This window comes from Pelobates fuscus, chromosome 2 (genome assembly GCF_036172605.1).
Source record: "Pelobates fuscus isolate aPelFus1 chromosome 2, aPelFus1.pri, whole genome shotgun sequence".
Classification (NCBI taxonomy): domain Eukaryota; kingdom Metazoa; phylum Chordata; class Amphibia; order Anura; family Pelobatidae; genus Pelobates; species Pelobates fuscus.
This window is the reverse complement of record NC_086318.1, coordinates 448,418,090-448,437,455: the sequence shown is the minus strand read 5'-3', so window position 1 is coordinate 448,437,455 and position 19,366 is coordinate 448,418,090. Positions and strand designations below refer to the sequence as shown.

At 45.8% G+C, this 19,366-nt stretch overlaps 1 protein-coding gene across 1 annotated transcript in view; it reads right to left on the bottom strand.

Annotated features, from left to right (window-relative positions):
- ABCC10 (ATP binding cassette subfamily C member 10) overlaps positions 1–19,366 on the bottom strand; it is a 140,611-nt gene that overhangs the window by 70,096 nt on the left and 51,149 nt on the right. The window contains exons 4-8 of the mRNA XM_063441971.1: positions 16,331–17,588; positions 15,933–16,160; positions 15,077–15,257; positions 6,564–6,730; positions 3,819–3,898 (exon numbers count right to left, since the gene is read on the bottom strand). Coding sequence (XP_063298041.1) covers positions 3,819–3,898; positions 6,564–6,730; positions 15,077–15,257; positions 15,933–16,160; positions 16,331–17,588 — 1,914 coding nt within the window. The remainder of the gene's footprint in view (positions 1–3,818; positions 3,899–6,563; positions 6,731–15,076; positions 15,258–15,932; positions 16,161–16,330; positions 17,589–19,366) is intronic.

Sequence of the window (19,366 nt, the reverse complement as noted above, 5' to 3'; positions counted from 1 at the left end):
TGTCTGGTTAAAAACTATGTTTGTTCGTCCACAAACTGTAAAGCGCTGCGGAATTTGATGGCGCTTTCTAAATAATAACATAATAAATAATAATAATAATGCTTTCCTATGGGGATTCTGGCGACGTTGGAGGTCCTCATGCATAGCGTGAAGACGTCCAGTGTCATTTAAAACACTTTTCGTGTTCTAAGAAGCCAGAAGTCCCTCTTGTGGCTGTCTGATAGACAGCCACTAGAGGAGGACTTAACTCTGCAAGGTAATTATTTATAAAAACTGCAATAATTACACTTGCAGGGTTAAGGGTGATGGGAATTGGCACCCAGACCAATCCAATGGGCAGAAGTGGTCTGGGTGCCTGGAGTGTCCCTTTAATGACAACTCGTTGTACTCTATCCTTAAGCCAATGTTCTACCCAAGAACAAGAATAATCATCTAGACCAATTTCTTTTAGTTTGAACACTAACCTATTGTGAGCAACAGTATCAAATGCCTGGCAACATCCAAGTAGATCACACCCACTGCAACACCCTGATCTATACTTCTACTTACTTCTTCGTAAAATGCAATTAGGTTAGTTATGCATGACCTATGTTTCATAAAACCATGCTGTTTATTGCTAATAACAAAGTTCTCCCCAATGAATTCCTGAATATTATCCCTTAATAGCCCTTCAAATATTTTCCCAGTCACAGACGTTAAGCTCACAGGTTAATCTCCTGCTCTGTTAATAGCCTGCTAGACCCAGCAGGAGCCTCTAGTGTGTGAATAAAGTTCAATTTACAGAGCAGGATATAAAAACTTTTAAAGTAATTTACATCGGATTGAAGCTGAAACCATTTTGTTTTCATACGGACTGTGTGAGTCACAACCAGGGGAGGTGTGGCTAGGGCTGCGTAAGCTGAAACAAACATGATTTAACTCCTAAATAGCAGTGAATTGTGCAGTGAGACTTCAAAGGCATGATCTATACACTATACCTGCTTAAAGGACCACTATAGGCACCCAGACCACTTCAGCTTAATGAAGTGGTCTAAGTGCCAGGTCCAGCTAGGTTTAACCCTTTTTGCTGTAAACATAGTAGTCTCAGAGAAACTGCTATGTTTACCTATGGGTTAATCCAGCCTCTAGTGTCATTGACAGCCGCTAGAGGCACTTCCGGGCTTCTCACTGTGATTTTTCACAGTGAGAAAATGCCAGCGTCCTTAGGAAAGCATTGAGAATGCTTTCCTACGGACTGGCTGAATGCGCGCACGGCTCTTGCCGTATAATTGAAAAACAATCCATTCTGGAATATGATAATAGACCCCCCAATCCTGGGACATGATAGTAGACACCCCCGAAATCTGGGACATGATAGGTGGCCCTGACAATCCTGCTATACGACCGTAGAAATCCACGATCCTGGCATATGACATACCCCCCAATACAAGGATAATATAGTAGGCCATCCAATGCAGGCATGTGAAAGTGGACCTTCCCAACCGTCTTCCCAAACCTGATATATGCTAACAGTCCTCCCAATCCCGGGATAAGATAACAGTCCCCCCAATCCTGAGATCTAAACAGTCCCCCCCAATTCTGGGATATGATAACAGTCCCTCCCAATCCTGGGATATGATAACAGTCCCCCCCCAATCCTGGGATATGATAACAGTCCCTCCCAATCCTGGGATATGATAACAGTCCCCCCCAATCCTGGGATATGATAACAGTCCCGTCCCCCCAATCCTTGCATATGATAACAGTCCCCCGGCCAATCCTTGCATATAATAACAGTCACCGCCCCCCCAATCCTGGGATATGATAACAGTCCCTCCCAATTCTGGGTTATGATAACAGTACCCGTCCCCCCAATCCTGGGATATGATAACAACCCCCCTCCCCCCCCAATCCTGGGATATAACAATCCCCACCCCCCAATCCCCCAATCCTGGGATATGATAACAGTCCCCCCCATCCTTGCATATGATAACAGTCCTCGCCCAATTCTGGGATATGACAACAGTCCCCCCCAATCCTTGCATATGATAACAGTCCCCCTAATCCTGGGATATGATAACAGCGCCCCCTGTTCCTGGGATATGATAACAGCCCCCCCCAATCCTGGAATATTATAACAGCTCCCCCCACCCAATCCTGGGATATGATAACAGCCCCCACCCCCCAGTCCTGGAATATGATAACAGTCTTCCCAATCCTGAGATATGATAACGGTCCTTCCAATCCTGGGATATGATAACAGTCCCCCTCCAATCCTGGGATATGATAACAGTCCCCCCAATCGTGGGATATGATAACAGTCCTGTGGCGAACAGAACCTCGCCACAGGCTTTTGGAGGAGCCTGCTTGCCAGCCTCCTGCCCCAGGACTATGGCCCCTGCAATTGACCTGGCTAAATACTTTTAAAAGACTCTGTTTGTGCAATTGTGATTATATGGTTTGATTACCGAACAACCACACAAACCAGAGACCACCCTGGAGCTTGTTAACACCTATTAACAAGTTGGAATGGTTCTCACCGCAGTGTTCTAATTGTACGTCTGGGTGGCTGCAATTTCTATGGACAACCACAAGGCGGCGGCCATCTTGTTCGCATTAATGCAGGCAGCGGTGTTTGGGCATGATTCTCATGGAACTTAAATCGGACACAGAAACTCCCGAACACCGCTGGACTTCCATCATCGCCTGCATTCTATTCTACACAACTTGGAAGGGCACTATTCGGTGGAATCGTTCGTCTGGATGATAGAAACAAGCTCCAGGGTAAGACTATTGACTCCATTCGGTAGTTTGTTCGTTTTCAAATTACTGAACTAGACCGACCGCAAGCCCTGATTCTCTGGAACTATTTTGGGCATGGGACCATGCCTGCGGTCTGCCAAATAAATTAACTCCTGAACTGATCTGGGTGATTTTTGGATATGTTGGTCACCCAGATCAGGGCAATCAAGGGATCTAACCTTTGTGGGGTTTTATGTCTTTTTGGGGTACTTTTGGGTTGTTTGGGAAAAAGTATGTTTTTCTGTACTTGGAGATAATTGGATTAGATTAGTACAGTTCCTGATCCAATTATCTCCTAGGCACAGAGGAGGGATTATCTGTTTATGTATGGGAGTGTCATGTATTGTAACACTGTTGTCATTAGTCTGTGACTTTTTGACTTTGTAATTCAGTCTTCCATCAGGTCCAGGTGGGTGTACCCCTTGCATGGGGATTGTCATAAAAGGCCAAGTGTGGTCCCATTAAAATCCGTTCACTTCACCCTCCACATGCAGCCTCGGGAAGGGACCCTAGCCAAGCTGTGGCGGCTAAGGGGCTACGGTGCTTATGGTGTCCGGTGTGGTGCTTATGGTCAGTTAGGAAGCATCGCTTGGCGGAGGTACCTAGTCGGGGTGCCAGGCGGTCTGTCACAAGTCCCCCCAATCCTGAGATATGATAACAGACACCCCAATCCTGAGTTATAAGAACAGAAACCCACCCGCCCCCCATCCTGGGATATGATAACAGTCCCCCCCAATCCTGGCATTTGAGAACAGTCCCTCCCAATCCTGGGATATGATAACAGTCCCTCCCAATCCTGAGATAGGATAACAGTCACCCCAAACCTGGGATATGACAACAGTCCCCTTCAATCCTGGCATTTGAGAACAGTCCATCCCAATACTGGGATGTGATAACAGCCTCCCAATCCTGGGATATGATAACAGTCCCACCCAATCTTGACATATGACAACAGATACCCCAATCTTGAGATATAAGAACAGAAACCCACACCCCATATAACTGTTGAACCTCTGAATAAGCAGATATGTTCTCACCTGTTCAATTCTCCAGTAATTGCCGCCAGCAGAGAACTCTTCCCACAGCCAACTTTACCCACAACTCCAACCAGGGACCCCTGAGAATGAGAGGCAGTTACAGCGAAAAGACGAGACAGTGGTAAAAAGATGGTCAAAAGGCAAAGACAAGAAACACCTGAACCCTGGAATGTCTCAGGTGTCCATAACCTAATTTACACAATGACACAGTTTTAATACTACTGACTTGGCGATCCACCACAATGGAATGGAATTACACAATGATCAAGCTGTGACTGAGGTGCAGACTGACAATATCAAGTTAAAGCGGCACTGTCATGCCCAATTGCTTCCTGTTCTCTCCCTCTCTCTGGATCTGTTCTTCATTCCTTCCTATATCAAGTTTAGGGACTATTTTGTCTCATGTATTTTTCTTACTCTTGACCCGCCCTGTCCCAGGGGAGGAGCAAAGTCTGCTCCTTTTCCTGTGGTCAAAGCTATTTTCTCACAATTCTCACCTTCCTCCTTCCAAACTCCATTTGGCGTTCGAACACAAGCAAAACTACCGGATTTCATCCTAACAGAATGAGAACAGTGTGGCGGTTTGCCAAGGTACCACCGCCACGGATACCCTTTTTCCAATAGAAACAACAAATAATTCCCACAGACACAATTTCACTGATGTAGCATAACCCCCACACATTAGCCAAGACTTAATGCTGGGAGAAGACTGTTAATTGGCCGTACAGGCATCAAATTTATACAGTCAGTAAACTCATCCTCTGTGTCTGAAAGATAATTGAGTAAGGAACTGTACTAAACTCAATTATCTCCAGGCGCAGAAAAATATAAAATTCAACAGCACCCCAAAAGTACCCCGAACATACATGGGAACCCCACAAAAGTAGCATCGCTGGATAGACTGGATCTGGGTGTACCATATATCCAAAAATCACCCAGATCCGTTTGGTAGTTTTGGACCGCCTTCGCAAGTAAGTTCTGACCAGTCTACTACGAGGTTGAAGCCCAAAACAGTTCCATAGGATTTGTGGCAAGAGCCGGTCTCCGTTTGTGGGATTTTGAACAAAAAACCCCATAAGGTAGACGAAAGCTGGTTCATTTAGAATGCTTCCCTTGTTCGGTAGTATGTAATTCCCGAACGCCGTTCGTGTAGATGCCATGGAAAGGAAACGGGCAGCAGTTCCATGGTGACCGGTGTTCGGGAGAGTGATTGGCCGAAATGGGTTCCAGACACTCGACAACCAAGTCGCGCTGCCTGCGTTCGGGAGGCAAAATGGCCACCATCCATTGTTACAACCATGTGCGTTCGGATGCACGAAATGGCGGCCATCCTGTGAAGCATTCAATTAATTAGTGCCTTTGCGGTTTTCGTACAAGATACATAATGTTCTACGTTCTAATGGGTCTCTGGGGTGGTCTCGGTTCGGGAGCCAAACGAAATACACAAAATAAAAATCCATACGAATCCAGAAACGCGAAAAGAGACGATATTCCTTCACAAACAGTTTGTCCATTTGTGTTAGGACGCAATTTGGGAATTTTGTTTGGATCGGAATTTCCTTCGAATGAAACTCTGATGCTATTCATACTGCGAGTAGATGGCTCCCTAATTGCCACGGTATTAGTGAGCTAGCTACTAAAAGGCTGAAAGACCTAAATTGGACTTTTAGCCAAAATTTACTAATACTAAGTAAATTTTGTGTGGCGGATGGGGACTCTAAACTACAATAGAGGGGGAGGACATATTGTCCACCTCCCCCGGCTCCCACCCATACGTGGCGAGTGGGGATCCTAAAATACAATATGGCAGGACACCTATTGTCCCCCCCTCCCAGGCTCCCACCCATGAGCGGCGGGTGTGGACCCTTAAGTGACAATAGGGGGTGAGGCCTATTGTCCACCACCCCCTCCCATCTGAGAGAGGGAGAGAAAAGAAAGTGATTGGGGAAAGGTAAGTTAGGCATGAGAGTTCCGTTTTAAGAGTATTTACATCCAAACTGAGTAAATGGTTTAGGAATTACAGCACTTGTTTATGTAGTCCTCTCCTTTTCAAAAGGCCAAAATAATGTGGACAATTGACTGAGATGCTCTTTCATGTAAAGAAAAACCTCTTCAATACATGCAGCCAAGTCAAGAACACTCTCCAAGCATCTACATCCAAGAGAAGACTTCATCCAAATAGAGAGAGTTTATCACAAGCTGCAAACCATGAGGGTTACAGTGTCCAATAGTGGTTCCTTTATTACATATAAATGCCCAAGTCGTTCATTCCCATCACACCCAGACTGGTAAATATTGTGAGGCTGGCCTGGAGTGTACTGGAGGTCTTTATAAAACGCACAATATAGAGCCAACCTTGATCTCTATGTTTTACGGATGGGCGACTCATCTAGGCAACATTGACTTTACATTGAAAATGCTACAGTATGCCCTTTCACAGTTTTATGTTTGCTTCTTTTTGGGTACTAAAAAAGATTGAATTGATGCATAAAATATATATGTCGAGTGCACCCCTTTTCTTGGTTTTCGCATTTGAAATTATGGATAAGTTTCTCTAATCACAATTCAGAAAAAAAACAGGAGATTCATCAAAAATACCGAAAGAAAAAGGAAGTCTTTTTCATCACAGCTACCATATGTAAGAAAAAAAATGATATTGTGTTTTATAAGAACATTTCTAATGTATTGATAGTTCACGGTTACAGCTTTGTGTGTGCGGAAGCCTGTTGTGACAATCAGCCTCACCTTTTGGATGGACAGATCCTGAACAAAGAGCTGAAGGGACCCATATTGCTCTGATCCACCTACGACTTCTGAAGATGCTCCCCAAACAAACTCAGCTTCATCAAAGGCCAGAACTGATAATGGGTCTGCGGAGAGAACTGAATCCAAGAGAAATACAGTTAGAGGTATGAGTTACAGAGACAGTGAGAACAGAAAGAAGACATACACAGGACCTGAAATAGAAACAAGCCGAACACAGGGCCAGTTACTGAGAGAGAATAGAAACAAGCCGAACACAGGGCGAGTAACAGAGAGAATAGAAACAAGCCGAACACAGGGCCAGATACTGAGAGAGAATAGAAACAAGCCGAACACAGGGCCAGTTACTGAGAGAGAATAGAAACAAGCCGAACACAGGGCCAGTTACTGAGAGAGAATAGAAACAAGCCGAACACAGGGCCAGTTACTGAGAGAGAATAGAAACAAGCCAAATACAGGGCCAGATACTGAGAGAGAATAGAAACAAGCCGAACACAGGGCGAGTAACTGAGAGAGAATAGAAACAAGCCAAACACAGGGCCAGTTACTGAGAGAGAATAGAAACAAGCCGAACACAGGGCCAGTTACTGAGAGAGAATAGAAACAAGCCGAACACAGGGCCAGTTACTGAGAGAGAATAGAAACAAGCCGAACACAGGGCGAGTAACTGAGACAGAATAGAAACAAGCCGAATACAGGGCCAGATACTGAGAGAGAATAGAAACAAGCCGAATACAGGGCCAGATACTGAGAGAGAATAGAAACAAGCCGAACACAGGGCCAGTTACTGAGAGAGAATAGAAACAAGCCGAACACAGGGCCAGTTACTGAGAGAGAATAGAAACAAGCCGAACACAGGGCCAGATACTGAGAGAGAATAGAAACAAGCCGAACACAGGGTCAGTTACTGAGACAGAATAGAAACAAGCCGAACACAGGGCCAGTTACTGAGAGAGAATAGAAACAAGCCGAACACAGGGCCAGATACTGAGAGAGAATAGAAACAAGCCGAACACAGGGTCAGTTACTGAGACAGAATAGAAACAAGCCGAACACAGGGCGAGTAACTGAGACAGAATAGAAACAAGCCGAACACAGGGCCAGTTACTGAGAGAGAATAGAAACAAGCCGAACACAGGGCCAGTTACTGAGAGAGAATAGAAACAAGCCGAACAAAGGGCCAGTTACTGAGAGAGAATAGAAACAAGCCGAACACAGGGCCAGATACTGAGAGAGAATAGAAACAAGCCGAACACAGGGCCAGTTACTGAGAGAGAATAGAAACAAGCCGAACACAGGGCCAGTTACTGAGAGAGAATAGAAACAAGCCGAACACAGGGCCAGTTACTGAGAGAGAATAGAAACAAGCCGAACACAGGGCCAGTTACTGAGAGAGAATAGAAACAAGCCGAACACAGGGCCAGATACTGAGAGAGAATAGAAACAAGCCGAACACAGGGCGAGTAACTGAGACAGAATAGAAACAAGCCGAATACAGGGCCAGATACTGAGAGAGAATAGAAACAAGCCGAACACAGGGCCAGTTACTGAGAGAGAATAGAAACAAGCCGAACACAGGGCGAGTAACTGAGAGAGAATAGAAACAAGCCGAACACAGGGCGAGTAACTGAGACAGAATAGAAACAAGCCGAACACAGGGTCAGTTACTGAGAGAGAATAGAAACAAGCCGAACACAGGGCCAGTTACTGAGAGAGAATAGAAACAAGCCGAACACAGGGCCAGTTACTGAGAGAGAATAGAAACAAGCCGAACACAGGGCCAGTTACTGAGAGAGAATAGAAACAAGCCGAACACAGGGCCAGTTACTGAGAGAGAATAGAAACAAGCCGAACACAGGGCCAGTTACTGAGAGAGAATAGAAACAAGCCGAACACAGGGCGAGTAACTGAGACAGAATAGAAACAAGCCGAACACAGGGCCAGTTACTGAGAGAGAATAGAAACAAGCCGAACACAGGGCCAGATACTGAGAGAGAATAGAAACAAGCCGAACACAGGGCGAGTAACTGAGACAGAATAGAAACAAGCCGAATACAGGGCCAGATACTGAGAGAGAATAGAAACAAGCCGAATACAGGGCCAGATACTGAGAGAGAATAGAAACAAGCCGAACACAGGGCCAGTTACTGAGAGAGAATAGAAACAAGCCGAACACAGGGCCACATACTGAGAGAGAATAGAAACAAGCCGAACACAGGGTCAGTTACTGAGACAGAATAGAAACAAGCCGAACACAGGGCGAGTAACTGAGACAGAATAGAAACAAGCCGAACACAGGGCCAGTTACTGAGAGAGAATAGAAACAAGCCGAACACAGGGCCAGTTACTGAGAGAGAATAGAAACAAGCCGAACACAGGGCCAGTTACTGAGAGAGAATAGAAACAAGCCGAACACAGGGCCAGATACTGAGAGAGAATAGAAACAAGCCGAACACAGGGCCAGTTACTGAGAGAGAATAGAAACAAGCCGAACACAGGGCCAGTTACTGAGAGAGAATAGAAACAAGCCGAACACAGGGCCAGTTACTGAGAGAGAATAGAAACAAGCCGAACACAGGGCCAGTTACTGAGAGAGAATAGAAACAAGCCGAACACAGGGCCAGATACTGAGAGAGAATAGAAACAAGCCGAACACAGGGCGAGTAACTGAGACAGAATAGAAACAAGCCGAATACAGGGCCAGATACTGAGAGAGAATAGAAACAAGCCGAACACAGGGCCAGTTACTGAGAGAGAATAGAAACAAGCCGAACACAGGGCGAGTAACTGAGAGAGAATAGAAACAAGCCGAACACAGGGCGAGTAACTGAGACAGAATAGAAACAAGCCGAATACAGGGCCAGATACTGAGAGAGAATAGAAACAAGCCGAACACAGGGCCAGTTACTGAGAGAGAATAGAAACAAGCCGAACACAGGGCCAGTTACTGAGAGAGAATAGAAACAAGCCGAACACAGGGCCAGTTACTGAGAGAGAATAGAAACAAGCCGAACACAGGGCCAGTTACTGAGAGAGAATAGAAACAAGCCGAACACAGGGCCAGTTACTGAGAGAGAATAGAAACAAGCCGAACACAGGGCCAGTTACTAAGAGAGAATAGAAACAAGCTGAACACAGGGCCAGTTACTGAGAGAGAATAGAAACAAGCTGAACAAAGGGCCAGTTACTGAGAGAGAATAGAAACAAGCCGAACACAGGGCCAGTTACTGAGAGAGAATAGAAACAAGCCGAACACAGGGCGAGTAACTGAGAGAGAATAGAAACAAGCCGAACACAGGGCGAGTAACTGAGACAGAATAGAAACAAGCCGAATACAGGGCCAGTTACTGAAAGAGAATAGAAACAACCCGAACACAGGGCCAGTTACTGAGAGGGAATAGAAACAAGCCGAACACAGGGCCAGTTACTGAGAGAGAATAGAAACAAGCCGAACACAGGGCCAGTTACTGAGAGAGAATAGAAACAAGCCGAACACAGGGCCAGTTACTGAGAGAGAATAGAAACAAGCCGAAAACAGGGCCAGTTACTGAGAGAGAATAGAAACAAGCCGAACACAGAGTCAGTTACTGAGAGAGAATAGAAACAAGCCGAACACAGGGCCAGTTACTGAGAGAGAATAGAAGCAAGCCAAAAACAGGGCCAGTTACTGAGAGAGAAAATAAACAAGCCGAACACAGGGCCAGTTACTGAGAGAGAATAGAAACAAACCGAACACAGGGCCAGTTACTGAGAGAGAAAAGAAACAAGCCGAACACAGGGTCAGTTACTGAGAGAGAATAGAAACAAGCCGAACACAGGGCCAGTTACTGAGAGAGAATAGAAACAAGCCGAACACAGGGTCAGTTACTGAGAGAGAATAGAAACAAGCCGAACACAGGGCCAGTTACTGAGAGAGAATAGAAACAAGCCAAAAACAGGGCCAGTTACTGAGAGAGAAAAGAAACAAGCCGAACACAGGGCCAGTTACTGAGAGAGAATAGAAACAAGCCGAACACAGGGTCAGTTACTGAGACAGAATAGAAACAAGCCGAACACAGGGTCAGTAACTGAGAGAGAATAGAAACAAGCCGAACACAGGGTCAGTTACTGAGAGAGAATAGAAACAAGCCGAACACAGGGCCAGATACTGAGAGAGAATAGAAACAAGCCGAACACAGGGCCAGTTACTGAGAGAGAATAGAAACAAACCGAACACAGGGCCAGTAACTGAGACAGAATAGAAACAAGCCGAACACAGGGCCAGTTACTGAGAGAGAGAATAGAAACAAGCCGAACACAGGGCCAGTTACTGGGACAGAATAGAAACAAGCCGAACACAGGGCCAGTTACTGAAACAGAATAGAAACAAGCCGAACACAGGGCCAGTTACGGAGAGAGAGAATAGAAACAAGCCGAACACAGGGCCAGTTACTGAGAGAGAGAATAGAAACAAGCCGAACACAGGGCCAGTTACTGAGGGAGAATAGAAACAAGCCGAACACAGGGCCAGTTACTGAGAGAGAATAGAAATAAGCCGAACACAGGGCCAGTTAATGAGAGAGTATAGAAACAAGCCGAACACAGGGCCAGTTACTGAGAGAGAATAGAAACAAGCCGAACACACGGACAGTTACGGAGAGAGAATAGAAACAAGCCGAACACAGGGCTTGTTTCTCAGTAGAGAGAGAATAGAAACAAGCCGGACATAGGGCCAGTTACTGAGAGAGAATAGAAACAAGCCGAACACAGGGCCAGTTACTGAGAGAGAATAGAAACAAGCCGAACACAGGGCCAGTTACTGGGACAGAATAGAAACAAGCCGAACACAGGGCCAGTAACTGAGAGAGAATAGAAACAAGCCGAACACAGGGCCAGTAACCGAGAGAGAATAGAAACAAGCCGAACACAGGGCCAGTAACTGAGAGAGAATAGAAACAAGCCGAACACAGGGCCAGTAACTGAGAGAAAATAGAAACAAGCCGAACACAGGGCCAGTTATTGGGACAGAATAGAAACAAGCCGAACACAGGGCCAGTTCCTGAGAGAGAATAGAAACAAGCCGAACACAGGGTCAGTTACTGAGAGAGAATAGAAACAAGCCAAACACAGGGCCACTTACTGAGAGAGAATAGAAACAAGCCGAACACAAGGCCAGTTACTGAGAGAGAATAGAAACAAGCCGAACACAGGGCCAGTTACTGAGAGAGAATAGAAACAAGCCGAACACAGGGCCAGTTACTAAGAGAGAATAGAAACAAGCCGAACACAGGGCCAGTTACTGAGAGAGAATAGAAACAAGCCGAACACAGGGCCAGTTACTGAGAGACAATAGAAACAAGCCGAACACAGGGACAGTTACTGAGAGAGAATAGAAACAAGCCGAACACAGGGCCAATTACTGAGAGAGAATAGAAACAAGCCGAACACAGGGCCAGTTACTGAAACAGAATAGAAACAAGCCGAACACAGGGCCAGTTACTGAGAGAGAATAGAAACAAGCCGAACACAGTGCCAGTTACTGAGAGAGAATAGAAACAAGCCGAACACAGGGCCAGTAACTGAGAGAGAATAGAAACAAGCCGAACACAGGGCCAGTAACTGAGAGAGAATAGAAACAAGCCGAACACAGGGCCAGTAACTGAGAGAAAATAGAAACAAGCCGAACACAGGGCCAGTTATTGGGACAGAATAGAAACAAGCCGAACACAGGGCCAGTTCCTGAGAGAGAATAGAAACAAGCCGAACACAGGGTCAGTTACTGAGAGAGAATAGAAACAAGCCAAACACAGGGCCACTTACTGAGAGAGAATAGAAACAAGCCGAACACAAGGCCAGTTACTGAGAGAGAATAGAAACAAGCCGAACACAGGGCCAGTTACTGAGAGAGAATAGAAACAAGCCGAACACAGGGCCAGTTACTAAGAGAGAATAGAAACAAGCCGAACACAGGGCCAGTTACTGAGAGAGAATAGAAACAAGCCGAACACAGGGCCAGTTACTGAGAGACAATAGAAACAAGCCGAACACAGGGACAGTTACTGAGAGAGAATAGAAACAAGCCGAACACAGGGCCAATTACTGAGAGAGAATAGAAACAAGCCGAACACAGGGCCAGTTACTGAAACAGAATAGAAACAAGCCGAACACAGGGCCAGTTACTGAGAGAGAATAGAAACAAGCCGAACACAGTGCCAGTTACTGAGAGAGAATAGAAACAAGCCGAACACAGGGCCAGTTACTGAAAGAGAATAGAAACAAGCCGAACACAGGGCCAGTTACTGAGAGAGAATAGAAACAACTCGAACACAGGGCCAGTTACTGAGAGAGAATAGAAACAAGCCGAACACAGGGCCAGTTACTGAGAGAGAATAGAAACAAGCCGAACACAGGGGCAGTTACTGAGAGAGAATAGAAACAAGCCGAACACAGGGCCAGTTACTGAGAGAGAATAGAAACAAGCCAAACACAGGGTCAGTTACTGAGAGAGAATAGAAACAAGTCGAACACAGGGCCAGTTACTGAGAGAGAATAGAAACAAGCCGAACACAGGGCCATTTAGAGAGTGTTTCTAATCAAAGCTTACACAGTCCTAGTTACTGAGATAGATAGAATTAATACAATCTGTACACAGTATAGAATGTGCCAAACACAGGTCCAGTTACATTTGACCTTATTTCTTCCTTCTTTCTATTTGCAACTGGCTCTATTCAATAATTATATCCTCTTGCTGAACTGCTCGCATGTATGACTTGTTTCTCTCTGACAATGGCCCAGTAAGCTACCTTGTTCCTTAATGTCCTAACAAAGCCGTGACTGACGCAGGCAAACACCTTCCCGAACTACCTTCTTTTGCTCCAGGTTAAGGACACTCTGAGCTCCGTCAGGAACCAGCTTAGTGATTACTGTATACAGCCTGAACCTATCCTACCACGGCATGGGGCCTTATTTTACCCAGTAGCAGAGACCAAACAGCAGCAGAGAGGCTCACCTAACCATGGGATAGGTGTGGCGAAACCAACTTCGCCACTGTGAGCTGGAGAAGCCTGGTTGCTAGCCTCCTGCCCGCTGACTATGGCCCCTGAACATATTGCACTTTAAAGACTATATTTGGGCATGTAATAATTTATATTGCTGCTACTGGCCCTTTAAAATCAGCGATGGACATTTTGGGACTACTGTCCCTTTAAGACTGTGAAGCATATTCTATTGTACTGCCTGTATATTGTATATGTATTTATGTATGCAGTTAACCTGGGTTATATATATATGCAGCCTTCATCTGATTGTTCGGTAGAATCACTCCATTCCTTGTATTGAGGAAACTACCGAACAACCAGACCACCCAGGACTAAGTGTGCCTCCAATTACCGTTTGCAACAATGTTGCAAACGGGTAATTGGCAATCAGTGCAGTGTGGTCTTTGTCCTCTGGGTGGCCGCCATTCAGGAAACTAACACGTGGCGGCGGCCATCTTAAACTACCGAACAGCGGTGTTTTGCCGTCGAGTGTCTGGAACTAAAATCGGACACTCAACTAGGCAAACACCGCTGAGACCTCCATACTTCCAGAAATTCGTATGGAAACTACCGAATGGCCCGCCGTTCGGTAGAAAGAACCCCACCAACAAGGGGATTCATACGAATCCCCCTTAGTCTCTATAACACAGGCAATTCGTCTGTTTTCATTCCCTTGTTTGTGACCGACCGCAGGGCCAAAATGCATGGAACTGTTTTCGGATACTTTACCCATGCGGTCGGTCAATACTTTAAAGTCCCATAACTCCCGAACCGTTTATCCGAATGGGCTGATTTTAACATATGTTGTCCCTCCAGACTAGGGCTATCTGGAGATATTGGATTTGTGGATGTACCCCAAGTATTTAGGGTACATCCAAAACTTGGGTAAAAATATGTCCCTGTTAATTGTGTTAACAGATATGTTGGAGGGAGGAGATGTGTGGGTTGTACCTTAGACTGGATTGGTGTACTGTAAACCCCTCCCTTGCATGGGAGAATCTCATATAAGCCTGTGTGTGAATAAATCAGTGTTGTTGCTGTTTAACCCTGAAGCTGGAATGTGTCTCTTTCTTGGGGGGAATCTGACTGTATGCCGACTGCCAGGAGTGTAAGCTGTTCGTATTGCTTTTCCTGTTCGGCTGCTTCCAGGGTTTGTGTGTCTGCTGTTCGAGAGTTGGTGAATTCGTGCAGTTTGGGAGTTCGGGAACTTGGTGCTTATAGTAGCTGCTGGTCTATCTAAAGGGGATTATCGCCTAAACGGTTTTTTCCCCTTTTATGCTGAAACGGTCCGTTACAATAGGGTACTTTCCAAGGGGCAGAGTACCTTACCTGGACACAACACCTCTTAGATTAGAAGCAGTGTACTACACAAACGTAGAGCCCTTCATTTTACCAAGGGGCCGGGTGTCTCCCCATCTTACGAAGGGACACCTTTCCAAGGAATGTGAGAACAGTCTATAGTGAGAACTCATTTATCACTGCAGGGTGGATTGGAACTCTTGCCTTGGTTGTAATAATTTGCAACATTCTGCTCTGGAAGCTCCAGAAAGCGTTGGATCCGGTCCAGGGAAACTTTAGCCTCCAGAACTCCATTTAGAACCCAGGGGAAGTTATTGAGCGGCAGAATCAGCATTCCAACCAGAGCCAGAGCTGTGAAAACCTGAGCAGGAAAACATCATAGCAATTCATTATTAGTCTTAAAAAGGATTAAGGATCAATGGCAATTCACAGATCAATGGCAACACAGGGATACAATTCCATTTATCAACAATCCTTTTCATACAGATTTTCTAACACGGCCCCAAACGTCGCCCCCTTCCCGAGGCAATATGGAAAATGCAGTATTATCAGTAGTTAAGGTGAGAAGAGGAACAGGTGAGTGTAGGATTTATTGGAAGTGAAGGAAGACAGAAAATGCAGTATTTATGGGAGCGAGAGGAATGGGAAGTGACATATTTATGAGAAGTGAAGGAAGGCAGGAAAGTGCAGTATTTATGGGAAGTGAAGGAAGGCAGGAAAGTGCAGTATTTATGGGAAGTGAAGGAAGGCAGGAAAGTGCAGTATTTATGGGAAGTGAAGGAAGGCAGGAAAGTGCAGTATTTATGGGAAGTGAAGGAAGGCAGGAAAGTGCAGTATTTATGGGAAGTGAAGGAAAACAGGAAAGTGCAGTATTTATGGAAGTGAAGGAATACAGGAAAGTGCAGTATTTATGGAAGTGAGACGGGTGAGAAGTGCAATATATAAGGAATGGGCAGTTGCAGGAGGGCGAGTACTGAAGTGAGTGTTAGAGACAGAAGAGTAACTTGGGTTGGAGCGGTTCTGATACTGCACTGACCTTGGCTGCAGTCAGTTGGTGGCCAAGCAGTACGTATGTGATGAAGGTGATGATCGAGATGAGGACAGGTAACGCTGCCCACAAATACACACACACAGCATCAAGCAGCTTGATTGCACGAAGACTGCGCAGCTCCTGCTCCCTCAGAGCATTAACTCTGGACGCAAAGTGGAATTCCCAGGTGTAGAACTTTACCACTCGCATCCCAGAGAGGAGCTCTGTCATGAGCTGCAAGTACAGGGAAACGGTCAGACAGATTTACTAGGAAACCACCAAAAACACAGCAAGTAACCAGCCCAGCATTGAGGACCCCGCACCCAGAGAGAGATTCCATCACATGAGAAGGATTTAAAAGCAGTCTCAAAGTAATCTGTGCAAAAATGGAGGCATATGCTTACCTTAACGCGAGTGTCCTTGTGTTTCAGCATTTCCTGGTTATTATCCAAAATGCGATTGGCCACAACTTTGTTTAGAGGCACAAGTAATACAGCTAGTCCAAGTCCTCCCAGGAAAGCTACTCCCACTTGCTGGTAGAGCAGAAACAAGGTGACGGAAAACTGCAGCGGCAGACTCCACAACTCATGGAAACTGCGGCAAAAGTTTGAAATACGATCAGTGTCTGTACTCATGAAATTTACCACCTCCCCGGGTGAGAAAGTAGCCAGGCTTGTTCCTTCTCCTCGAACGGCCTTGTGATAGATGCTGGTCAGCACTGCTGCTCTTACTGCAAGCATCACCTTGTTCACCTCGTGCGTAAACTGATTCTGCAATACAGCACCCAGAAATCCACTAGCGAACAGACCCATAGTGTATAGGATACCCCAGCTCAGTAAATCGTCTCCAGTCTCCATGAAATTAACCAGCAAATTGAGTAGCAGGGGGCCCATGAACCCTAGTGCGCTTCCACCAAGTTTCAGGAGGCCTAGAGAATAATACCAGACCCCAAAGCTAGCATTTAAAGATGACAGGAGGCCCAGGTTTCTGGAAAAGCATTTAGACTGGAATCTCTGACAGACATTTGCAGTGCAGAGATGTTGGGGCAGTGGATAGACATCCTGGGAGCACTTCAAATCTCCTTTAGCTCCACGCTGCATCAGAGGGTTAATCCAGAGGTAAAAGAAACGAGACCACCAGCTTTCCCTATCTTCTGCATACACTGGTCTACAGGGATAATGAAGTGATGAGAGGAGAGGGGCCTGGTCATCGTCATCATTAATGGAGGCTGCAGGGAGACCGTGGATGTGTGTGGGAGGAACCAAGTAGGCCCCTAGATACACAGTAATAAAGCCGAGTCTAAGACACAAGAGGCAGAAACGTGAGACAAGCACGGGATTTAGGGGAGCAGTGACAGCACCCTCCTGACATATCCACACCATGCTGATCACCAGGCTCGGTATCTGGAGAGGAACTGGAAGCAGGAAACTCAAAGGGCCGCGGGAATGGTGGTACCGTGACCTCTGGAGGGAAAGTAATGCAAGGAAGTGAGTGAACCAAGACAAACAGGACGCACTCCCTGAGAGCACCTCCACAGCAGCAGTAACCTGACGTGGAAAGACAGCTCCGAGCACCAAGTCACTTAACGAGAAGAAAGCCAGGAAAAAAGACATTGCCACTCGACACGTCCATGCTGAGTTGGGAGGGTGGGAGCCAGAGTATCTGATAGAGGAAGAAAAGAGTATATTATTCATCAACAGTAAGCCTTAAGCTGCTCCTGGATTCATAAAAAGTCTACCAGCCCTAGACACATTAAGTGATGCTGTCAAATGCTAATGGATGATAAAACTAGAAAGTGGAAAGGTATAAATTATTTTATAATCACAGGGAGATGGAGCATTAGCAACCAATAGATATCAGTTTACTACTTGCTTTACAGAATCCAGCATCATGGAATTTCTTGTATGAAGGGTGCTTTCTGCCTTGGATCCTCCTGCAGGGTCCCTGGGTGGCCACATCGTCGGTGATGCACCATTAGGCGCACTTAGTAGGAAAAGCCCATTGATGCCCCCATGTATTTCTCAAAACACTGAGGAACCCTCAAGGTTTGTCAGTGCTGCTTTGTGATTAGCTGGGCAAACCAGAGTGATAGTAAATCTGGTTAAAAGGCCTGGATCATTTTCTTTCTGCAGTTTATATTGTATATGTTGTGTTTTCATCATAGGAGGCTGTTTCAATAGGTAAAGAAATAAAGGCTCATAATTGATGAGCAGTTTGATATTACAATTTACTGTAGCAACATATCGTATTACATTAACTGTGGTGATTACCTGTGGGATAATGTTATATTACTCGTGGCCCCTATAGGACGGAGTTTACCGGTGGGATAACGTTATATTACCCGTGGCCCCTATTGGATGGAGTTTACCGGTGGGATAATGTTATATTACCCGTGGCCCCTATAGGATGGAGTTTACCGGTGGGATAATGTTATATTACTCGTGGCCCCAGAGGACGGAGTTTACCGGTGGGATAATGTTATATTACCCATGGCCCCTATAGGATGGAGTTTACCGGTGGGATAATGTTATATTACTCGTGGCCCCTATCGGATGGAGTTTACCGGTGGGATAATGTTATATTACTCGTGGCCCCAGAGGACGGAGTTTACCGGTGGGATAATGTTATATTACCCGTGGCCCCTATAGGATGGAGTTTACCGGTGGGATAATGTTATATTACTCGTGCCCCCTATTGGGATAATGTTATATTACCCGTGGCCCCTATCGGATGGAGTTTACCGGTGGGATAATGTTATATTACCCGTGGCCCCTATTGGATGGAGTTTACCGGTGGGATAATGTTATATTACCCGTGGACCCTATAGGATGGAGTTTACCGGTGGGATAATGTTATATTACTCGTGGCCCCTATCGGATGGAGTTTACCGGTGGGATAATGTTATATTACCCGTGGCCCCTATTGGATGGAGTTTACTGGTGGGATAATGTTATATTACCCGTGGCCCCTATCGGGTGGAGTTTACCGGTGGGATAATGTTATATTACTCGTGGACCCTATCGGATGGAGTTTACCGGTGGGATAATGTTATATTACTCGTGGCCCCAGAGGACGGAGTTTACCGGTGGGATAATGTTATATTACCCGTGGCCCCTATTGGATGGAGTTTACCGGTGGGATAATGTTATATTACCCGTGACCCCTATTGGATGGAGTTTACCGGTGGGATAATGTTATATTACCCGTGGCCCCTATTGGATGGAGTTTACCGGTGGGATAATGTTATATTACCCATGGCCCCTATCGGATGGAGTTCACCGGTGGGATAATGTTATATTACTCGTGGCCCCTATCGAATGGAGTTTTCCAGTGGGATCACAGTATATTACTCGTGGCCGCACAGGATTGAGTTTACCTGTGATGAACTGAACCTCGTCACTGGTTCTTGGAGGGGCCAGCTTGCCAGCCTCTTACCCTGT